This window comes from Silurus meridionalis, chromosome 13 (assembly GCF_014805685.1).
Source record: "Silurus meridionalis isolate SWU-2019-XX chromosome 13, ASM1480568v1, whole genome shotgun sequence".
Lineage (NCBI taxonomy): Eukaryota > Metazoa > Chordata > Actinopteri > Siluriformes > Siluridae > Silurus > Silurus meridionalis.
Window position 1 is genome coordinate 9,165,228 of NC_060896.1, and position 24,963 is coordinate 9,190,190.

General features: G+C 38.3%; 1 protein-coding gene across 3 annotated transcripts in view; it reads right to left on the reverse strand.

The window, feature by feature from the left end:
• Positions 1–231: 231 nt before the first annotated feature.
• Positions 232–24,963, reverse strand: part of tmtc2b (transmembrane O-mannosyltransferase targeting cadherins 2b) — a 103,438-nt gene continuing 78,706 nt past the window's right edge. For all 3 annotated transcript variants that reach the window (XM_046864525.1, XM_046864527.1, XM_046864524.1), the window contains exons 3-12: positions 21,475–22,306; positions 20,900–21,014; positions 18,823–18,908; positions 17,046–17,230; positions 16,842–16,920; positions 13,573–13,694; positions 10,875–10,956; positions 8,154–8,268; positions 4,524–4,587; positions 232–2,186 (exon numbers count right to left, since the gene is read on the reverse strand). In XM_046864525.1, the coding sequence (XP_046720481.1) occupies positions 2,007–2,186; positions 4,524–4,587; positions 8,154–8,268; positions 10,875–10,956; positions 13,573–13,694; positions 16,842–16,920; positions 17,046–17,230; positions 18,823–18,908; positions 20,900–21,014; positions 21,475–22,306 (1,860 nt within the window). In that variant the 3' untranslated portion in view covers positions 232–2,006. The remainder of the gene's footprint in view (positions 2,187–4,523; positions 4,588–8,153; positions 8,269–10,874; positions 10,957–13,572; positions 13,695–16,841; positions 16,921–17,045; positions 17,231–18,822; positions 18,909–20,899; positions 21,015–21,474; positions 22,307–24,963) is intronic.

The window sequence follows — 24,963 nt, forward strand, 5'->3', positions numbered from 1 at the left end:
TACTGTATAGCTGAAAAGATCAGGTGCCCCAATACTTTCACCATATAGTGTTTTTGATATAGTAAAATAACAAAAACAATTTGTACCCTATAAATTAAAAGGAAAAGAATATTGCAGCCAATGCAGTGCGATGGCTGAGCTGCATTACTGGAATATTTAGTGTACACCATGCTTGGCCCTTATTCACCACGAATGTTACCTTCTATAGGCTCGGTAGATATGAATCAGCTATACAGTTAACACACTTTATTGTAATTTATTGATTGGCATTAAATAATATACACTGATTCCCAAAGGAAATGATTCAAAAATAAAAAAATAAATTGTTTGTTGTGGCCTGTACCAAAAAAACTGAGAAATGAGGCCCAGTGTATGTTCATGTTTCTAGATGGGTTAAATAAAAAAAAAAATGACAGGCTGGAAATTGTCCCAAATAAATAAACAATACAACACAATCCAAATAAATGCCTTTAAATTACAGAGGAATCGGACTTCCAGGTTGTGTTACTCATATGGCAGCAAAAGGCAGACTGTAAGCTTCAGCACACACATAGTAGATAAAGCTTTGGGTTGAAATAGTAAAAAATAAGATTTGAACAAATTTCTATAAGGCCAACGTGTAGCATTTTGTGTGTATCTCCTGTTCAGACTACACTCAAATTACTGCACCATTCATCTATACAGTTCTGTACAAAGTTTACAACTGATACAACCCTGTTAGCTAAAGACACAGAGTCGAGTGAACCAAAAGTCGTTTAGCTCTGTGTCAATTACAGAAATATTTTTTTAATTAACAAAAAGCAAAGAAGCCTTCTGTGCTACAGTACATTTTGCTTGTTTCTTAAAAAAAAAAAGAAAAGAAAAATCCTTCAAGCTACAAGTAGCTTATTAACTTTAAGGGTGCTATATTATTGTTTTTTTTTAAACACTTCAAATTAATATTTAAAGATGATCACCACCATCCATGATATTCCTCAAATTCCCCCAAAAAAGAGAGACTTATTCCAGGATATGAACTTTTCAAATTGTGTTCAATATGGCAATTTATCATGTTGTCATTACCCCTTAATCATTTGATAAATGTTTGCACATCAAAACTGTTCTCAATATGACAAAGAATTAAATAATTTGTTAAAAAAATGTATAATTTAATAAAGGCTTATGAATAGCTAAACTGTAAATTGTTCACGGTTGGGTTAGGAGATGAATTTGGATCCTGACATGCACAAGTGACCAGGAATCCATTAAAGAATAATCATACCTCTTTTCTGCAATAGAGGAATAGCTATTATTTGCCTGCTTTTGTTTGTTTGATGAATCACTAGTCAACTGTCTGTACAAATGAGACCAGTTAACACTTTCCTTCATGCAATGTTCAGCTGCCATGTGACGACGCAAGAGCAGCAATGTGAAAATGTCTTGGAGGAAGCATGTGTGAGCCATTGCATTCACTGCTTTATAATTGTAGTTGAGAGAATTAGCTAGGGGACAGGAATTACCAATGATTCAACACTGGTTTACAAAAAAATGAAAATAAATGGTGCACCATTAGAGGTGGCCAGAATTTCTGTTTTCTAAATAATTCCTGCAATCAGTATCCTTAAAGATTAGATCATCTAATCATAAAACTCAAGGAACCCAAAGAAATTAAGACCAATGATATATAAAAAAAAAAATCATTCGTTCCTAATTTTGCAAATGCCAAACGCAGCCCTACATATTGAGTTAGGCATCATTTATCTAAGTAATAGCAAAGAATCGAGAAACTTCAAGTACTAACAGCCCGCTTCAACCTAAGTGCTCGTGTTGAGAACGCCGAGTCCTGCACTCCCCAGAGAAGTTCTTGCATGGGTAAAAGTCCTCAAGCAAGTTCTCCAACAGACCAAACCTACGAGGGAAACACCATAGTCTCTCTACAGACAACTCTTGCCGAACTGTGCAAGATCTATGGATTGCTTCGCATGAGAGGGTATCTTTCAAACTGAGCTCCACTTAATGTTTTTGAGTCAAGGGGCCATTGTCCTCAGGCCTTGTTTCTCCATGATGTTCCACAGCTTGCGCAGGTTGGACTGTGTAATGGTATCGTCAGGTTTGAGCTGCAGGGCTCGCAGGTAATTGGCTTCAGCTTCCTGAAGTTTGCCATTCAGATGAAGGATAGCACCAAGGTTCATCAAGGCTGCAGGGTACTGAGTGAAAATAACAAGAAAAAAAGAGATATTAGACAAAATCCACAATTAACGGGTTCTACTTGTTTAGAAAGGACATATAAGGGCAAACTTTATAATGAGGCATAAATGTGAACACACAATTGACTTCTTAATGCATTTACTAGTTTCAGGTAATCTGATGTCTTAAAGTGCAAAACATTCAGCTTGAGACTCTTATTTCACATTCTATCATCCTTCTGGATGCTCATCGTTTCGTGTCAAGGTCAGATGAATTATGTTTCTTCAGATTTCAATGGGAACAATATGTCGAATGCCGAGATTCTTCCAGGAGAGAAGGATGGAAGTAGGTAAATAGATCAAATGTGTCTTGACATAATCTCTGTGTACTGCCGAAGGTTTTTCAGGTCCCCATACGTTCATAATAAAACACATTTTCTACAGGGGCTGAAGCCAAAATAAAGGCAAGCCTGGCATGAGCAAAGTTCCCAGCTCATGCTGGGTCCAATATGCTAAAGCATTTAATTGCGAGTGAGTGATTGTGGTTTAATCTTATACTCATTTCTGGAACCATTTCATGCTTCACTTGGTGTCTCTGAGGAAAGACGGCAGTATATTTCTGCAAAACTCGGGAGACTTTTACCTCAGAGGTTAGTTTAGCAGACAATTTTCGGCAACTTGCCAGGCCTCAGACTTGCAATATAAAAGAAGGTGGTCATTTTGGTTGTGCATTAAGTAATAAATTACACAGGTATGTGACCTTACAATATGAGGTCAAACCACAAAATAGGACCAACTACAAGTACAGCTTTGGCATTAACTATTCACAGGCAACAGATCAGACAGTCAACACATGTTAAAGGGTATTCACAGAGCAAATGTATTTTTACACTTTGTCGACCATTTTATTTGCAATCAGGCTTCATGTATCTACCTATGAAAGGGAGCAAAATGTCTCATCGGATTTAAATTGAATATTTACAGTGGTGGTGTATCTTTGGAGATACTGTTTGTATTAACTAATGTGCCGTTATCTAAAGCAGTCCTTAAAACAGCCTTAACATGGGTATGGACCTTCACATAGATACGGATCTTTGTGGGGGAAGGGGTGACTAACACAATGAAGTAACTTTCAATTAAGGCCTATACCTCTGAAGAGGAGATACTGTCAGAAAAGAGCGATGGCCACGCTCACAGCAACATGCTGGTACTTCAGAATGAAAAACCTGATGGATGTGCTTTTGGCACCGCTCCATCAAAGGTTCAAACAACCCTGCGCATTCACCCACGCGCCCCCTCCCCTCCCCTCCCCCACCTCATCCCCTCTGTCCACCCAGCTCCAGTCTGCCATTCTCCCTGCTAAAGCATGCAGAGAAGACAACAGCTCCAGATGTGGGGAGGATCAGATGACCTCAACAGAACCAGCTGTTGAAGACACAAAATCAGCTGGAGCAGAGATTAGCAGGTAACCGAGGGCTGTGAGTTCGTAGTGTTTTCGATCGAATGTTTCATCTCAAACAAAAACTGTTTACATAGCGTGTAAAAGCTGGGAGAAAAATGCTCTACTGCTGCAAACCTCACATATATAGTAGGGCATTACACCACAATGCTGTTCTTGAATTTCATCGGTCAGAATGGTTATCAGCAGTGCTAACATGTACCTTAAATTTATACTGTATTAGTGCACAATATTGACACTATTGTTTTTACAGAAACAGCTAAAGAACAGAAAAAACAAACAAACAAACACAAAAGAGCAAACTAGCAAAAAAAAGTAGTGCCCTATCATACCGGTTACATTTATTAAAGTAGTCTCCAGTGTCATCATTTTGTAAAAGTCAGTACATTTTCGCAGTGACATGACAAGCTGTGTACTTATTACAAAAGAAGCACTTAATGAGAGGGAAAGTCTGTTTATAGCCACAATATCATTAATAATAACATAAACTAAAGGTATAGTGATTTGTTCTTTTAATTTCTTTTCCTAGTTATAGAAAAAACTCATTGTTGGACAGTCCTACAAAGCATTTCACTGCATGTCGTACTCTGTACATTTGTATTATAAAACACCTGGTCATATTTTATTCCTTACTTAATTCATAACTAATGCATGTGCATACAGGCAGCGATTAAAGCAGTTATTTGGAAACAGCGATCCTGTACTATTTATCTTTAACTCATAGTGTTATTGCAAAATATTATTCTTAAATGTTTTACATATTTAAATTGCTAAAGATATGACAGTAACATGAGCTCATTCATTTTTGCACATATCCAGTCAGGATATATCAATCTAAAAGCAGCCACATAAACAACTGCACTGCAAGGAACAGTAAAGTCCCAAAGTTTGCTACTCACATCAGGTCTCAGGCTTGCTGCTTGTTTGTAGTACTTCTCGGCTGCGTCATTGAGGCTTGCTTGTCTGTAAGAGCAAAAACACCGAATCAACATGGGGCAGATTGAGCAAATCTTGGCACTGGCTTCTAGAGCACCTCATAGTACAGGACGTCTCCCATATTCTATTGTCTTCATGATGAAGTGAATGTTCCACACTGGTTTGATAAAGAAATGGAAATGCAAATTTGCACTGACAAAGTAAGAAAGAGTAGAGTACAACCATTATAGAAAAACAAATACATCTCAATCCATCCCAGAAGACTACAGAAGCGACAGTAAAAGCACAAGGCAAGAGTCTTTTCCATATGCTCATCACTTATAAAAACTACCTTTGGATCTTTCTAGAAGCCCCCGTTTTCCCCAGAAACCTTTTTTTTTGTATTTATTAATTTTCCACAACAGTTTTACAGCATACAGCTGCTTGTACTATCTGGTAGCAAGCATCTTATTGTCGTTTCGAGACTACAGTAGGACAGCCGGTCTTGCTCATTCTAATAATGAAAGAGAAGGTTGACTGATTTGTTTAAATGGGAAAAAGGCAGCTTGGCCAAAACTTGCAATCAGGGTTCCAAGCCCTTTTAAACCTTTGTCTTCAAAACGCAAAGCCAAACACCACTCTGCCTTGTACGACCTGTTTAAGATAAAAGCACAGATGCCTTGTGTGGAACTGGTGTGTTGGGAAAAACATACTCTATATTTGCTCTAAGGTTTCAAATGTAAAATTGAAGAAAAAAAAAAAATAGCTGAAATGCAAAACTTTATTGGCACGGATGTCACACATCACCTCTATACACAAGTTTGGACCAAGTTATCCATCATTCTGTCTGTGTTTGGTGAAAGACTGCAAATATGGGCCACAATATTGTAGCTGTTTATTTTTTGAAGAATCATCTGTGGTTAAAATAGGCTGGAGTGTCCTCAGACTTGAACTTTAGCAACATTTCTAAAAACTCAAAGAAAAATAAAGGCCAGGGGGTAAACTAGGGACACAAAGAATAATAAAAAAAAGGTCATCATGTTTTGTGTGATAATTTTAGACATTTATAAGGAAACTGTCATTTGTAAGCAATTGCTATGAAACAGAATGTGGAATAAATCTATTTGAATAATTTTTGGATGGGCTACTCTCTTTCATAATGCATTCAGCTGCCAATTTTTATGCTGCGCATAAAAAAACCCCTACAAAAACACAGTGTGGAGACACTTTTCTAGATTAGACAACACAGATTTTCTTTTTCTTCTCTCTTATTTCATTGTCATTGTCCAGGGGTGTCCAATCTTTCAACCAAGCCACACCAGATACCATCTGTTTAGATCTTCATTTTTTAAATGGACTATCAGGTGTGGCTTTTGTTTCATTGGAATAAAAACCTGCACCCCCAAGAAAAGATTGGACACCCGTGGTCTAGTCTCTGTGAGTATTGACACATTTATATTCGGAAGAATTAACAGAATGATCTAATCCAAAATATTATTTTTTCGAGATTCGGCCTGTAAACGTCTAAATTATGACCATCGCTATAGTTGTGTGTCTCTAACTACTACAATCCTTTACCCACCACAGCTATCCACAAAATAGAAATCAAATTGAATTGGTCTGATCCATTCATATAAGAGAATAGTAAAATTGAAACCAAAGCAATTATAAAAGTCAGACAAATAATAAAACTTCAAATATACTGGGATGTTTAATGTGGGTTTAGTATTTAACCATGTCCATGTGTAATCCACAAGATTTCTATTTCATGCTTTATCATCACTGCACTACATGATGAGTGTATGCCTTCGTTCTTCTCCCTTTTCACAGTCACAGTAAAATATGGCCTTGGTCTCTTGCCATACCATTGTGCCACCAGTGGGAACGTGGTCTCCCATCAAAGTGGTATTAAAATGAGTAAATGTCTGTCAGATGGGAGTGGGCTTGCTTTAAAGACCACTGCTACAAAATGAGAAAAAAATACTATTAAAGGCAGAGCAGCAGAAAATTGAAGTGTAAGTGGATTTCCTTGAATATAATAAACCTCCATGAACTCGTACAGTACTTTTGTTTGGTCATTTTCTTGCCACAAAATCCTAGATTCTGTTTACGAGATGGCACTTTTGGTTAAAACAAACAACAAGAATGGGTGTGCCGATGTGTCACATGACTGGAGCACTGTGATGCACTGGATTGGCCGTAAAAAAAAACTGTTGACCCAGCTCTTCATGCATGGCAGAATGTTGATCCAAATAAAAATCAGGCATGCTAATTCAATAGACTTAAAAACAAGTTTTTAGAAGTCTGAATATATTCTCTTTGTGATCCAGGAGTCCAGTGTATTTGGCTTAGCATGCCAGAATTCAAACATGGCCAGGGTTTCGAATATCCAGTGTTTGTTTGAAGATGACTGAGGAGAAAGAGTCCCAGAGAGCATTAAGAAAGAGCTAAACATTTGAAGCCTCCTTCAATATCTCTCCACCCTCTTGCCTTTCACCCCCCCAAGCTGAGATCCTTCCATGTGTTCTTCCAAAACAAACATCTTAAAGAATATATGCTCTGAATGAGCATGGCCACATGGCAGTAGGACAGCAGGAGGCAAAGCTCAAGACTGCGATTAACAGCCAAACCCATGTACAGCGTTGCCTGAAGACTTGACAACAACTTCAGCCCTTTAGTATTTTAAAACACTGCAATACTTGCTATTAAGTGCAACAAAAATCCTGTTACCACATGAGAAATACAAAACATGAAATGGTTTTGCTTGTCTTGGAAGCCTTTAGGCAGGAATTGAAGCTTTAAAATGTACGGACACTTGCAAGTTTGAATCCTGAGCCTTGAATCAAAAGAGCCAAACTGGCTGTGCTCTCTTGGTGGGAGGGATGTTATTACTCTGTTTTCTGTCTATCACTGTGACGCACCCCTGTCATGGGCTCCTGTGAGCTTATGTATGTGGAATAATCGTTTTTGATCATGCATTCAGCTGGAAATTTTTATGCTGCTCATTAAATAAACCCCCACAAAAACAGAGTGTGGAGACACTTTTCTAGATTAGACAACACAGATTTTCTTTTCCTGCTCTCTTATTTTATTGTCCTGTCCAGGGGTGTCCAATCTTTTCCGCAAAGAGCTGGTGTGGATGCAAGTTTTCATTTTAACCATGATACCATCTGTTTAGATCTTAATTTCAATGGACTATCTGGTGTTGCTGTTGTTTCATTGGAATAAAAACCTGCACCCCCACTGGCCCTTTGTGGAAAAGACTGGACACCCCTGGTCTAGTCTCTGTGAGTATCTTCATTATATATTGAAAAATTAACAGAATGATCCAATCCCAAAGATTTTTTTTGAACAAATTCACCTTGTAAGCTTCCAAATTATGACCATCTTTATTAGTTGTGTGTCTCTAAATACTACAATCCTTTTGTTTGCTTACAGTGCATTTGCTCTGGTGGTAATGAGATTCCCTCTCACAGCAGCAGGGTTAATAATGAATGTCTCTGGTGCGTGAGAATTATTTGATTTACCATTCACCGAATTTACTCAGGAAGTTTTTCCGAGAATCGCATCAATTCATAGAAAAGCCCGAAACAAATCTCAGCTTGCAGTCTTACCTGAGCATATGTGCTGCACTGAAAACCACGTCAAACTCCTCACTGTCAAGCTGAGCAGCCTTCTGCGCCATCTCTGCAGCTTCCAGGAGCCGGGACTCCTCCAGCAAAAACTGACCTGAGGCAGAAAATTTGAGTAAATTAAAGCCGCATTGTGTTACATTTCAAAGAGCGAATTATCAAATGTCTTTTGGTTTGGAGAAAAGGGTCTGTTTCAGCCCCTCCCAGTTACAGAGATTAACAAAGAATAGTAAATCTGACTTAAATTTTAATGGGCATGCATGAATATATATGTGCTTTTACATGTTGATAAATACATTTAGTTTACTGACTCTGAACCTGTTGTATTTTCTCTCTGTGGGGTTCAGTTGGGCACACTCGCACCAGAGGCTCAAAACATTGGGTATACAGTATATGCAGTGCACAGGACACCATTGCATGTAGTATATCTCTTCCTGTATTCATCCCTCTTTTTCGGGAGGGGGAGAGGGGCACCAAACATGATCTTGTATACCCCTCAGCAAATGTGCAGTTACACTCCTGACTCGCACTTAAGTAAAGACCGAAACGGTTTTCTATTCTCTAATTAAACTAGCAATGCATTCTATTATATGGATAATAAAACAACAAAAACACTGGATGTCATACACAAAATTTTTTTAACTAATTATTAATTTAATCTATTTTTATTAAAGTAGAAAGTGCTAGTAAAGTAGCAAAGCTTTATTTAACATTTCCAGTCTTCGCATTTCAGTCCGATGAATGAAAGAGAAGGTTTTCAGCCGTACACATCCCACTGCCAGCGGTTTTCCCTTCAACCAAAGTATCACTTACGCTCTGATTCAGACTTTACAAATGGACGAACAAAGGTAGGACTATGTCGTAAACTCTTTACATCTAAAGAGATGTGGGTCCTGACAATTTAAGGCAGCTGGGTACCAGGTTCGTTCTAGAATCTCCAGAGCATCAGACTCCCACTATGGCTTGCCAAACCATGCATACTTTCCCAAATAGTTGTGGAGGAAACCTGAACCACTACAAGTGCTCTCCAGCGAATGTCGGTGCTCCACCACCATCACTGATTTGGGCTACATCTGTGGGCTAAGTGGACAAATATGGCTTGCCTTCAATCTTGTCAGCTTTCGCGATGCTGGAGGAAATGCCTTCCAGTCAAATCCCCATAAGGAAATTGTTCAGGCTGATATAAAATCCATTCTAGAAATCCATACTCAGCATCACCGAAGTAAGAAACATTAGGAGTCATATTCTCTAATGTGCTGGAAGCAGTTTGGAGAACAATGCGAAGGAACGTGTGAGCCTTCATTTACTGGCCAAACAGCTTTGTGTGATCCCTGATCAGACATACAAAACAGCACTATGTAAATCCACTGGCAGCAAGACCAGTCAGTAGGGCTAGTCAACACTACTTTGATAGAGGTCTCAGCTACAGTATACAGAGAAAATTCTCTGTCTGGAGCCCAGTTGGCTATGCGAAAAGTGTGATTTGAAAGGAATCTGTGGAAAACGATGCACATGTGCTGGCAAGAAAAACATGCCAAGAGCCAACCAGTGATAACCTCCGGTAATATTCTGACTGATTTCAATACATTCTTCCATGTTCTTTTTTGCCTAAAAAAGTTTTTTCCATAAAAGCAATTGATATCAATTGTATTCCTGCATTTTTATCCAGTCACAGAGGACTCCCCCATCATTTCTGATAGCTATTGGACATCATTAATTTGAATCATGTACACACATTAACACATGTCAATTCCCCATAGAGATAAAACAGCTCATTAGTTTAGCTTTTGGCGGAACGACAACTCTATTCACAGTATTCAAACATGGACTCACATCAACAAGCCTTTCATCGAATGGAGCAAAAAGAGAGCACAGATTTAGCCTAGATTAGATGCTACCACAGTTTTCAAAAATGCTAAATTGTCAAGCATTTTATTGATCAGATTGAGATAAACAAACATAAGCTACTGCATGAACTAGTTGGCCTCACGTGGCATCACTATAATCACATTTGTACCATAGTATTATGAAATGCCTGATTCTGATTGGTCAAAAAAAGCTCTGTCAGCATTTATAGCTGCAGTGTTTACAATGTTGTGTTGTGTCTAAGTGTTGTTTGTAAGATTTTTTACAATGATACGTTTCTGAGATTTAGCCATCTTGGAAAGAGGCTCTAATGCTAACACTTTCTTAGTGTAACTGCATGGTTGTTGATGTAAAAAGTCTTCTCATGGCAAGTTATGTTTCTAATTCTTTTAAGAGAGATTTATGATGGATGATAGTTTACAGCATTTAAAATGTATGTGATTTTTTTTTTATAATATATAAATATATATAACTATAAAGAAAGAAAAAGTGTGACTGTTTTTTAATTAATGTAAAAAAAATGTTAGCAAATAATGGTTTTATAAAAAGGGGAAAAAACCTTAAGTTGCTTTGTGTAAGAAAAGAAATGACAGGGTAATGTGATAAGTTTGCTGTCCTTTAATTCTCATACATTTTCACAAAAATGTTCAAGGTTTTTTTTCTAGCTTTTTAAAGCTTCTAAAAGCAATTTAATTGGAAATTCTTCTGAAAAAAAACAAATGTAAGTGCCATGTTAATACGTACATACTTAAAAAAAAAAAAAAGATATATATGAGTACAGAATACATTTAACCTTAAAAAAAAAAAAAAAAAATTAAATAAGATGAAAGCGCTTACCGTAATGCATGTAGCAATTTCCTTTAGTGGGATCAAGTTGAATGGCCTTCACAAAGTACTTCTCTGCTTCGGCTTTCTGACCCTAAATCAAAGACACACACACACACACACACAAGAAAAGGATTCAAAAAAAAGTACAGCTTTAAATTCACTGACAATTGAACTACGAATTACGATGAGTCCAGGCTTCACTTAAGTTTACTAGTTCTTTAAGCAGAGAGCTGAGGGTGTGCTATAAACAGAAGTGTAAATGTGATGAAATATTTTATTTGAAATATGTCGACCCTTAACACATCTTTACGTGTGAGAGACATGCTGGTTATGGTATCAGATAAATTATCATAACACACTTTCACACTTGGGTTGATAAACAGAGGAAGGGTTCAGCTGCAGAGCAGATGGAATGGTGTAAAAGTGACGTATTTGTACTTAGACTATATACACATACAGGAGTTAAACCCTAACACCAGCTGTGTGTTCGATTATCACTAAGTCACATTGTGTATTGTTAGACATAAGTGACTTTTTACACAATATGACTAAGATGAATAAGATGTATAAGATGTATTAATCAGTTTAGTGTATATTTAATCAAAGGAACATATATTAAGGCTGTAATTCCAATTTGTGAGAATTTTACACCTTTTTTTATGAAAAAGCTGCTACATAAAAAAATAAATAAATAAGGTCTCATGTTACTAATTGCAATGCTTTTTTTTTACATTATGTGCTCATATTCAGGTTATCTTCTCTTAACCAATATCCTGCCCACAACCACCTTCTTGCGCACACACACACTCACACACACTCCACCCTGTTTCCGCTGACCCCCTAATCTGAGCGTGACATCAGAGAGACAACAGACGGGCCGCTGTTCTGGGGTGTTTATGAAAAGAGTCTGAGTGTGATTAGCTGCGGAAATGACAGAATTCGATAACGCGCTTGAGGAGCCCCCTGACACCCTGGGCTTCGGGTCACTAAGGAAAGGTCACAAGGGTCGGCTCAGCAGGGAAAAGCATTGATTTTCATCCAATCACCATGTGTCGCCCCTTCACGGACTGCCTGTATACCATCACCCCCTGCCTGCAGATGAACCTTAGACATGATACACTGACAGGACAAACTCTCGGTACGCAAGTTTGTATTTACAGCGTTTCACTTTTTTCCACATTTTGTTGTTATAGCCTTAATCCAAAATCGATTCAATTAATTATTTTCCTCAAAATTCTACAAACAATACCCCATAATGACAATGTGAAAAAAGTGTGTTTTAAAAAAAGAAAAAAAGAAAAAGAAAAAAAAAATTCACATGTACATAAGAATTCACAGCCTTTGCTCCATACTTTATTGAAGCTCCTTTGGCACCAATTACAGTCTCAAGTCTTTTTTGAGTATGAATCTACAAGCCTGCCAAAATAAAACAAAATTATATTAAATCTAAAGGTCAGTCTGACATCCAATTCCCATTGTACTTCACAGCATTCATTTCCACCATTATATAAAAATAGGACTGCATTCAGTAACAGTGTTTCCGTTTTTTGACATATGAGTCGTCATTTAAAAGACACATCTGTTTCATTATGCAGACTAAATCAAAGATAAAAGTGGATCTACTAAAACAAAAAATATCATGCGAAGAAACCACAATGCTGAAGCCTGACTAATACACGCTTGAACAGACGCCTCAAACACATTTGTTCAGTATCCAAAGTTTCATTTTCAGTCTAATTCAAGGTTACTCAACAGTGTCTGGTCGTTCGAGGACTGGGTGCCCCCCAACCCCCCATCCCCCCCCCCCCCATCGCTCACTTTCCCCATATCCAGCTATCAGCAAATAAATGAGGTCGGTTCAAGCTACAGCCCTTGCCTCAAAATCAATAGATTGCTTTGAAGCTAAGACAAGTTTCCTCTCACTCCACCGGGTTCGAACTCGGTCTGGTGCAGAAAGTGCTCTCTAATGGACTGCTCTTGTTTCTTTATTGCCCATAGAGCATCGCTGAGAAAGTGTGTCGGTGCGCACACCGTCATACACTGGATGCACCGGAGATCGAAAAAACATTAATTGCCAAGGGGGTTGTGGAACTTCGAGACTAAAAATCATCCAGCAACAACAAGTAAGGCCAATATCACTAAAACACTGAAGCTCTGTCGTGACAGATAAAGAGCACTACTGTTTCCCTCTCGTAACCTTATAAAGAAAGTTAAAACAAATGTTTGGCTTAAAAAAAAAAAGAAATAAAGTCTGGACTGCTATAAATGAGCAATGACATGTACTGGCATTCTTTCAACTTTAAGGTACATCACTTTTATTTTTAACCAAACCTGACAACTTGATGATGATTTATGATGATGATTTATGAAATCTGATGTGCTCATATTGCACACTGGATATCGCTGCCCAGTTCGGAACAAACACCCATTCAGAAAAGCTCAGCGTGCTTGTCCTGAGTTTTGGGGTAACTAAAAAAGAGCACTATTTCTTTTCTTTATGAAAGGGGTCACCAGGATGAAGCGTGAGACGTGTGGTTCTGTAAAATTAAGCTGGAAATGAGAGGAGACAAGAGCAGGAAAGAGTCTCACAATGAAAGACACAGAGTCTTTCACTGGAAGCTTTACCATTTGGATTTCTAAGAAAAATTGTTGCAAACTCAGCAATTTTATTTGATTTTGAAGTACATGTCCTGGTGATGGCTCTTACCGTCATAGACAGAAGCTTCCCATAGGTAAGGTGCGCCGGTATATGGTCCGGTTTGGCCCGGAGAGACTCCCTGTACCAGTACTCAGCGTCTGCTAACTTGTTCATCCTTATGTAGGCCTCACCTGTAATGGTTGGAGACAGAGGGCAGGTTGAGAGGTCAAAGGTTATAGAAGCACACATCCCCCCCTTTCCTTTTGTTTTTACTACCAGATCCTATAACAGTCAGTCATCTGAAAGTGACCCAAGTCAAATCAGACCGACTGTGAAACTTGATCCGGCACCTTTACGGCCAACTGGATAGTAAAAGCAGAACTTTTTTTGATGTACATGTATATCTGTAAGCTATGGACATAATGTTGCTCTGGCGGTTCACTTTCAATTTCAAACGACAACCGCTATCGCAACACCACCAGCAACCTGATAAAACAATTTAAGAGAGGAATTAAAAAAGACAGGGGTCACACTAATGGCTGATTTCCTGTACGGCTGACATCAGCGTGCTGCTCTGGAACAGAGGCAGACCGGCTCGCCGCTAACCTTGCTCTTTGGAAACTAGGCTTAAAGGCTTTTCAAGCTAGACACACAGAATCTGATCCTTCAGACATCATCTGACACCAGGCTTAAAGCCGCCCAGCACCTGGAATAATATCCCCTCCTTATACTGTCTGGATTACAACAGAATCCTTGACACATTTTCAAAAGTGTCAAGCAAAGTTTTTAATATAATTAATGTAAAAAGATAGGGCAACTCAGACGTGAAGAAGATGGAGTTTCGCTTGAACTTGTATCCTGGATTACAAAATTAATCCACACCCATGTCCTATTTTGTAGTAATTACAGCACATGTAATTCAAGTGGTATGTTCGGAGTTAAAATAACTCGGGCATCATTGCAAAGATAAGCGCCTGGAGATTCCAGGGATGGCTGGAACGATTATGTTTTAACCCTCTTGCACTTGCTGTAATCACTGTAGTTTGCTGCGCAGTATTTAGAGGTGAAAGAATGCATCTGCATCAGTTCCACATACAATCCCATTATCAGATAATGCCTAAAGAAAACCTAATTACACTGAACAGCAACGCTTTTGTAATATTACTTAATGGTCCCTTCACTTATTGTTACAAAAATGTTTATTTTATTATAAACTGGGAACATTGGTGAATGTACCGGGAAAAAGAAAGTGTGCACATGAAGGTATTAAGGTCCTAATTAATCCTATGAACAAACCCCCAGGATATAAAGTTGATCTACTACTGAACAATGGAATTGGAGTTTTTATGCATATAAAAAACTTTGTCAAGTCAAGAAGCTTTTATTGTCATTTCAACCATATATAGCTGACGCAGTACACAGTGAAATGAGGCAGCGTTCCTCCAGAACCCTGGTGCTACATAAACAACGTAAAGCTACATAACAGAAAAACACAGGGCTAAGGACTAGAAAGTGTCCTCGCCACATAAAGTGTATCGTGTGCAACCTGGTGCAAAGACAACACAAGACAGTGTTGGATAAATACACAAAACACAAAATAGCGCCGCCAGTAAACCTACTGTATATTACACAGAGCAGGGTGTAAGAGAGAACTGAGTACAGGAGTGTTTGGTAGCTATATTAAGACATTTAGGAGTTGGTGGTAGAGTTTTACAGTGTTTGCAGTTCCCTATATATCCGTCCAAACCTGGAGTCCTGCCTTGGTCTTATGGCGAGTGAGTTAAACTTAGATTAAATTAAAACCGACACAAATTCTACAGTGCTGAAAGGCACACGGTTATGTGGCGCAAGCTCTATCCTTTGTGCAGCTGACAAACTGAAAACTAAAATTCAATACCGAGCTGATATCAACATTCTTGTAAAGAACAGGGATATCCATTTTCAGCTTCCTGACACTCATAAGGCATCTAAACACTCAAATGTATGATGGAGAATTTAAAATCCTTTATAAAAATATTATAATGAGGTCATAATCTTAACTCGCCTGTCAAGTCACATATGCTAATAAGAGGTTTCTGGTTCTTTTTGGCGTACGGGTGAGGAAAGAAGGAAAAGTGGAACCCGAAATGATGGAAGGAAAAGAAATGAGCATGACTGAAAGTAGGACTAGGAAAGATTAATATTATGGTAATTTCATGGTTTCATGTTCATATTTGGAAAAAAAATTCCAGAAGTGCAAAAAAAAAAAAAAATCAATATGACAACCCACATGGGGTACAGCAGGTTTTACAGCTTGCTTTATATTTTTAAGTCCAAATGTCATTTTTTTTATTTCCTCATACATGTATCCTAGACCCTGCTTGCTTGTTATGTCCTAATGCTGCATTAAATCGAATATCCCAGGGTCTAAATTGATATAACCACCATAGATTTTACTGTCAGTTGTAGATTCAGTCCTATACAGTCATCAGAGTATAAAGCATTAGTCTGCTCTGTTGTGGGATAATAGTTCAAGTTCAAAAGTTCAAGTTAAGCTGTCTAAACATCCACTGGAGAGTTCACCTCACATTATTTCCAATAGCCAGAAAGTTCCAAGTGTTTTAATCCTCTTACACCACATCAACCAGATTGATTTATACTTATAATATCCACCAAAATTAAGTTCCTATTCTTATTAGCAATATGCTATTGAAAGTATAATCAAGTCATTCTCACACCTTTCCCGTTCCTTTCCTCTCTTTCGAATTTATGACCAAAATTTTGTCAAGTTACAGAGAAACCTCAAAGCCCTCCTAAATCTGAAGCATCGCGTTGGAAAACCCTCTGCTAGCGCTCTAGCTGACTAAATGCAATGATCAAAAACAAATAAATAAACAAAAATAAATTCGGCCCCTTTGAATAAAAATTCATCATATCAACAATCACATGTATCTGTTTTCTATGTAAAAATAGACCAATCAGAATAACAGCATTTTGGTATAATATTGCAAAAAGCTAGTAAAAGGTCATCAATAATGCTGTATGATGTACTAAATATTACACATTTAACAGCAAATCTAAATGGATCTCTAATCCTATTAGAGATTAAGGTCGACTCATCGGATGAATGGTGATCGTGTGCCCTGTTCTTATTCTATAATAAGACCTTATAAGTCTGGTTTCGTTTAGGGCTTTTTCTTCATTTCAAGTTTGAGTTTTTCCTCAATATCGTCACCTACTTGCTTTGCTCATTAGGGATCCAATCCGACCTACATCTGTATTTCCGTGAAGCTGCATGGTGATATTGTTTATTTTTCTATAATTATCTATACTTCTACAGCAGAAGTACATCAACTCACCCATCATGTTGTAGAGGCTTTGAGGAGCAAACTGCTTGGGCATTTTCTGGATTGCTTCTTTATACACAGACAGGGCTTCCTGTGGAATGAATGAAAATACATTCCCATCAACACATCAAGCCTCTACAAGCTCTATGCATGTGTCTGATGCGACTGTTGCATGGCTCGCTAAAGTACCGAGATGACATTTGGACTACAACTCACCTCCTGGTGGCCTTGTTCATGCAGCAGCTTGCCTAGATTATAGAGGCAGCTGGTGACGGAGCTCTTATGTGCATGAGGATCTTTCAGGTTTTCATCTGGGATGTCAGCACAGGTGAGGAACGTTCGTTTGGCCTCATCGAAGCGACCCTGGTTCATCAGGATGATACCAGTGTTCAAGTAGGCAGCTGAGAGAGCGGAGAGAAAGAGAGAGAGAGAGAGAGAGAGAGAGAGAGAGAGAGAGAGAGAGAGAGTGTGACAAAAGGGAAGAGAAAAAGAGTGAAGTGTGAAAGTTTATTACCATGCAGGGCTTTGGGTAATTAGGTTCTTTGGGACTCGGGGAAGGTCTCCCGCTGATTGTGGCAGATGAATTGGCAGACTGGGCTGCGGGGTGCCAATACATATTCAACACTCCGGGGGATGCAGTCTAAAGCGAGAATGAGGGGAAGTATCGATTTCTTCGGCAGCCTAAGATCCGTGGGCCATGATGGACTAGCTCTGATGTAGCGTATTTTTTATTTGCTTTGCTAAATAGCCATTTTCAGCAGTGGATCAGATAAATTAGTCATTGTCTTCGTGCCTCGAGGGGGCTGATCAATCCTGACTCTTTCTTACCTTCCTCCCTAACTCCCACTCAATGAATAGAAATGAGATGGCGAACTCGGCATGCCTTTTAATAAAAAAATAATAAATCAGGTATAATGCCTTTCTTGTTCAACGGGACATTCCTTACTATTTGTGCTGCAGTACAGAATGAAATGTAACAAAGCACTCTTATAACCGAAAGCAAAGTCTGCCTGAACCATGGTATATATACTCTGATTGAATCTTTTTTGTATTTGTTTCTCTGTGGTGGTGTGACATGCTAACGTCAAAGAAAGATGTTGAAAGCACAGTTACTATGATGTTTGACAGAAAAAAAAAACATCAAAACAAAAAGGACATGGTCAGATTTTGTTGCTCCTAAAATAAAAAAGGCTCAAGGTAATAGAAATAAAAACCCAATGCTTAAAAAGTACACAAAGCAAACTTTAAACTTTAAGAACCTACAGTACAGTATCTAGCGGTTTAAGATGTTATATTGACAGTGTTATTGTGAAAATTGCAGATGTGGAACATGATCCGTTTCTGAGTTAACAGCCGAGGAGGTGGGTGATGTGGATATACAGTACTAAAATCCTTAAAGCACTGCTGCATCACTTTCTATTTCTGCATCACAGAAATGGAGCAACACTGCATTTCTGCTGCCGCCAATATTCGCAGGACAATCAGACAAACAGCATTGTGGGTAATGTAGCAAATCTTTTTGCTGAAAACTTTGGCCAGAAAAAACAACAACTTAGAATTTGAACTATTAATATTATAAATATCCATAGCAAGTCGTATTCTCTCTAAATACCCCCGATACGAGATTCTTAATTCTAGAAGCAGGACTACATTTTTTTAGCTTTATGACAAGACACAAACTTATATAACCGACTATAAGATCGACACTGTTGAACTTCAGGTAACCAGAAACCTTGGAAGACATTTTTTTCGATAAAGCCTGAGTAATTAAATATCAACACACGCGAATTGTACAATCAATGTCTCTCATTATTTATCACTTTATTTTAATTTCATGGTTTTTATATTTTGAATGACAAATTCCATGACAAATTCCTTGTACTTGCAACCCATCATACTTGGCAATAAAGGCAATTCTGAAATCCGCAGTTGCTTGGCACAGTCACGACTGCAGGAGTCAACTAAATCGTCAATAAAATGAAAAAGCACTTACAGGCGAGAGTTGGCCTACTCCCGATAGCCAGCTTATAGTAGTGGAGTGCCTCTGAGAACTTGTTGTTCTCCTGGAGAAGCAGACCCCTGAGATAGAAAGAAAAAAAAAGGAGAAAACAGAGGTACTCATTAAGCTGTCAGCATTCACACACACTACAGCTTGCTTACTGACCTGAAAAGAAGATGCTCACATGTGGAATGAGCTTGGCTTTGCTGTTGTTTTGCCAGAAAACACTTGCTGCAACATTAATTAGGATATTAATAGGCTATTAACAAGTCAGGGTTAGGGTGAAAAGAGAAATATTGTTGTTTGCACTCAATTTGGTGTCCCTGATTTAGACAGCAGCCACCAGTCCATAAGCCATAAGCCTAAAACCTGATAATAACCCTGGCTACTGACTTTCCAGATACATTAATATGCACAATGTGAGCTATAGCCTGTTCTTATCCCTGGCTTATAAAGCATTATTAGTCTGATGCCAGCTTAATATATAGTGCTTGATATTATTATTATTATTATTATTATTATTATTATTATTATGATTTTAAACTTCATTATTACTCGCTGAGATGGTGGGGTGTAAATTCATCCTTCATCGCCATGCATGACAGGTAGGATAAAAATGGTTTAAAATTAAATACTACATGTAAACCCAAGTCAGAAAAGAAAGTAAGAACAATATTACACAGAACAAACAAAAACTAACTAAATAAATAAATAAATACTGTATACTCATATATCCAAACTACAATTTTGACAAATCAGCTAAAAGTACTACTTTTTCACTGGCTCGCGCTATTATCTTGACGATGGGTTAATCGAAAAAATTCATAATAACAATAATAAAAAAAAAATCAAATTATAATAATTATACTAATAATAAATAAATAATAATAGTAATAATAATAATAATAATAATACCCACCACCACCCACCCCTCCGGCTCAACCAATACCACCTCGTCAGATAAGTATATTTCAAAGGTTTATATATATATATATACCTATACATATTATATAAGATTTATACCATAGAAATAATAATAATAACAATAAATATGGTGAAAAAGAAATGCACCCTGAATGAATCGCATGTTAATAAATATAGTGCCGTTAAAACTAATGCCGTTAACGTTATTAACAGGTACATTTTGACAGCCCTATATATATAAGCGAACATTAGCTCGTTTGTTATTGAATTTGGACAGTTTTTTCACTACATAACGTTCATTAACTTCTAAGTGAACTGGGGCAATTACATAGTAGCTAGCTGGCTAGACAGACAGACAGACAGACAGACAGATAGACGTGTTGAAAATTGTGTACAATATATACGACGTATATGTGAAAAAGAAAATGAGAGAAAATTTCATTTAAAGCAAGATGTGTGAAAGGCACAATACATGTAGAGAAATTTGAGATATAAACTTACAAAATGAGGTACTGTACAAACGTTACAATAAATAAACAGCGGATATACAGATATTTAGACGATTATCTCGGATATGCTATTAAGTTACAATTACATACTGTTATACGAATAGATATATAAGGTTATTATAATGTTATTAAAATACATTAGGTTAATATCAGTTAATCTAATATTACAATTAATAAAGAAGACGTTGTAGCTCAGTGATCAAGTGAAGAGACTCAGGCACCCAAGCTGCCACTGTTGCTGCAAAGTTGCGAAGAAAGAAAGAATTTGACTGTGCTGTAGTGTATATATAAAGAGTAATATACTTTCTTTCCTTTTATTCACTAACATTTTAGTTAATCGGCTGATAATAGCATGGCTAGAACTTAGCCTAATTTTATTATCCTAATTATGCTTAAAGATTGAAGTGGTGAAACTTTATCATTATTTGGTGTACTGCTTGAACTTTTATGTACAGTGTGTAATACATTCTAGGTATAAATACACTGACTCCTGGGGTTCATAAGAAAGCTGCAGTGTCCCTGCAGGGGACAGATGAATGATTAATGATAGTATATGCAGTTGAAAAAATATTTTTTTGAGGAATCCGTCGAGAGTTTGCCTCAGCTGTCCCAAGCGAAAAAGATAAACGCTCACTCACAAGTTATACAGCATGTCAGCCATGTTCCTCCGGTAGTACAGAGCGTTTCTGTATGCTCGCTCAGCCTCTGCCATCTTCCCCTGGTTCTTCAAGACATTTCCCAGGTTTCCCCAAGCTACAGCAGAAAGTAGAGACAGAATTGAAGCTTTTTCAGAAATAACAGTTTTCAAACATAATTTAATTACTGGCTACATAAAAATCCCATTAGCCCAGCACTTGCCTATTATAGATTCTGCTTTTTCATAAAGGAAAAAAAATCACATTCTTTATTATTATCAAAAATAGATTAGATTATAAATGCAATAGATAATTGTATAGTAATTTTTACTATATTTACTTTTAAGAAAGAAAAAAAGAAAATGCAATGAGCATGATGAATGTTGAAAGACCACATACTAAAGATAAATATGTCCCAAATGAAAAGGTAAAAACAGAATTCAAAAAGTTTGGACTATCCATGCTAAGGCCAGTATTCTCATGTATCACCTTGTATGAAGCCTCAGTGCTCCACTGTCAATTCAGAGTCAATCATAATTTTATAAATCACAAAAAAAGCATAGAAATATTTAACTGACCTTTAGCAGGGTTTACAGTTATCCCTGACTTGTACAGCATCTCCTCATTATGCCAGTCCTGGTTCCTCTGAAATGTCTTAACTCCAAACAGCAGCACCAGAGAAGTACTGCAGGCAAGCACCAGAGTCCTAGATGAGTTTGTCCTTAATCTGATCCAGAGTGCCCTCATCCCCACTGCCACCAGCAGACAAAAGCCCATGCTGGGGATATAGAGGACCCTCTCTGCCACCACAAAACCAACATAGAAGAAGAGGTTGGTGGCAGGGAGAAAAGGAATGGCTAACAGCCCTAATGAGAAGACCACAACATTCTCAGTGGTGGGCAAAGAAGTCCTAGATGTATAGTGCTTTTTTGTCCCATTGAGCCCATTTGTCTGAACAGAGTCCGAATCTGGAATGGAATGTTCATAGTCAGAATGATAACTGTGCCCGTTGGCGCTGGGCTTTCCGTTTGCTACATGGGCTTTCCCATTTGTCTCCTTCTCTTTGAATGTTCGAGTAAAAAGGCCAAACCATGCCAGTGCCAGCAGTGTGGCGTAAAATATGATGGAGTGGAGGTTTCTCCAATCTGTGATGCTCCTCAGAAGAGGTAGCGCGTCCATCGACCAATCAAAGCTTAACCTGTCCGGGCAAAGGAGGAGCCACACGTTCATGGCGGGCAGGTAGAAGAAGGTGAGTACCCTGGTCAGAAAACATGGGCAGTCTGCTGCAGGGTTGTCAGAGTTGGAGAAGTTTGGAGGTTTGTTGCCCATCCAGTACAGACGGAACCCCAGCAGGAAGATCCCCCAGGAGCCCAGAAGAAACACACTTAACAGGAGGCGCATGTTCTTTTTCTAAAGCACAGAGAAAACAGCAATGAAAATCACAATTTTGACCGCAAAGAGAAATATTTATAGAAATTGGGCCAAAGCAGTTTTATGGTTGGTTTGTGAATTTCAAACCAGAACTTGAATCTTTACCAGATCCTGCCTTTAACATGACAACTGCTGGAGCTCATGAGTGCAATTTGGAACACAATATGCTTTCATGCACATTTCAGTCAACCCTGAGGTACATGCTTCAGAATGCATGATTCACCATGACATCATTCAGCATTATATAAAAAGAATCAGTCCATTTTATTTTTTAGTTTAAAGGATACGTGATCAGGGCTAGAAGTATAATATTCTTGGCCAGTCTACAACTTCCATATCTTTTCTGCTCTAATGGGGTTGAAATTTTAAAATAAACGATGGGGATGTTGGTGCGTAACTTGGTTGGGGCATAAATAAAAATAAAAGCAAGTGTGCCACCTTTAGGTACATGTTAAGAGCTATCTATCTATCTACCCAACAGCAGTGGCAATATTTGATGCAGTCAAAAATGCTTATGTCATAAGGTTGATCACAATGAGGAAAAAGAGCTACTTTTTATTGTTCCTACAGACAATACCTTTTTATTGTTCCCTATTGTTTAGTCTTTTGAAATACCCTGAGCATATACATGCTAACTAGCCTTATTCTTCATACACTCACCGGCCACTTTATTAGGTACACCTTACTAGTACCGGGTTGGACCGCCTTTTGCCTTCAGCAAAGATTCAACAAGGTACTGGAAACATTCCTCAGAGATTTTGGTCCATATTGACATGATAGCATCACGCAGTTGCTGCACATCCATGATGCGAATCTCCTGCTCCACCACATCCCAAAGGTGCTCTATTGGATTGAGATCTGGTGACTGTGAAGGCCATTTGAGTACAGTGAACACATTGTCATGTTCAAGATACCAGTCTGAGATGATTTATGACATGGTGCGTTATCCCTGGAAGTAGCCATCAGAAGATGGGTACACTGTGGTCATAAAGGGATGGACATGGTCAGCAACAATACTCAGGTAGGCTGTGGCGTTGACACGATGCTCAATTGGTACTAATGGGCCCAAAGTGTGCCAAGAAAATATCCCCCACACCATTACACCACCACCACCAGCCTGAACCATTGATACAAGGCAGGATGGCTCCATGCTTTCATGTTGTTGATGCCAAATTCTGACCCTACCATCCGAATGTCGCAGCAGAAATCGAGACCCATCAGACCAGGCAACGTTTTTCCAATCGTCCATTGTCCAATTTTGGTGAGCCTGTGCGAATTGTAGCCTAAGTTTCCTGTTCTTAGCTGTCAGGAGTGGCACCCGGTGTGGTCTTCTGCTGCTGTAGCCCATCCGCCTCAAGGTTCGACGCGTTGTGTGTTCAGAGATGCTCTTCTGCATACCTCGGTTGTAACGAGTGGTTATTTGAGTTACTGTTGCCTTTCTATCAGCTCGAACCAGTCTGGCCATTCTCCTCTGACCTCTGGCATCAACAAGGCATTTGCGCCCACAGAACTGCCGCTCACTGGATATTTTCTCTTTTTCTGACTTTTCTCTGTAAACCCTAGAGATGGTTGTGCGTAAAAATCCCAGTAGATCAGCAGTTTCTGAAATACTCAGACCAGCCTGTCTGGCACCAACAACCATGCCACGTTCAAAGTCACTTAAATCACCTTTCTTCCCCATTCTGACGCTCGGTTTGAACTGCAGCAGATTGTCTTGACGCAGATCGAGTTGCTGCCATGTGACTGGCTGATTAGAAATTTGCGTTAACTTGCAGTTGGACAGGTATACCTAATAAAGTGGCCGGTGAGTGTATATCACAAATCTGATTATGGATGTATAAGCTTTGTGATCACAGTGAGGTACGTTTGCACTTGACTAAGTTGCTTTAAGAAAGCAGTGCCACAGGGGTGGACAAATAATGTATTCATTAGCAAGGTAAAAAAACAAACGCCAATGTGCTGCCTAGGACCATGTCTGGTTATTTGAAAAGCAAACTGATAAAACCAAAAATTGATTGCTAATGATGTATTATATTATGGTCTGTCTGAATAGTATTCCAGTGTGATTGGTTGGAAGGTGTGACTGTTGAATGCACAAGTAATTGTGAACAGTTTAATAATCATCCTCAATTAATGATTATAAATCATAAAATAGTAATAGACATTTATAGTTGCAAAAAAGAGTGAGCAATTTACACACACTTACACAATCTCTCTTTCTCTCATTACTATGTACATAGGAAAGCTGATTTGACAGCTTTGATTTGGGCATTCTCAAGAACACAGTTTCAGCATTAAGGTTTGTTGCACCACACTGAATCGTATTAGTGATATAAAGAATTGCTTCAGAGAAGTCAGTAGGGTTTATTTTTCTTTTTTTATACGATGTTAAACCGTCCTATCTACTGTTCCTATCCACAAATTTAAAACGACCAGAGATTCAATCTGCTTGTCCAAGGAGCCTGTGCTAGTGATTTGTCAAGCACAGCCATTTATCCAACTTCCTCATTTATTACAACTGATTTATTATGTAAAACATAGACAATACTGATGAGAACCTCGACAATACAAGACAAAGTATTTTCTGTGCTTCCCAATAGCAGCATGCAACAGTATTGATTTCCCCTGTCTTTATC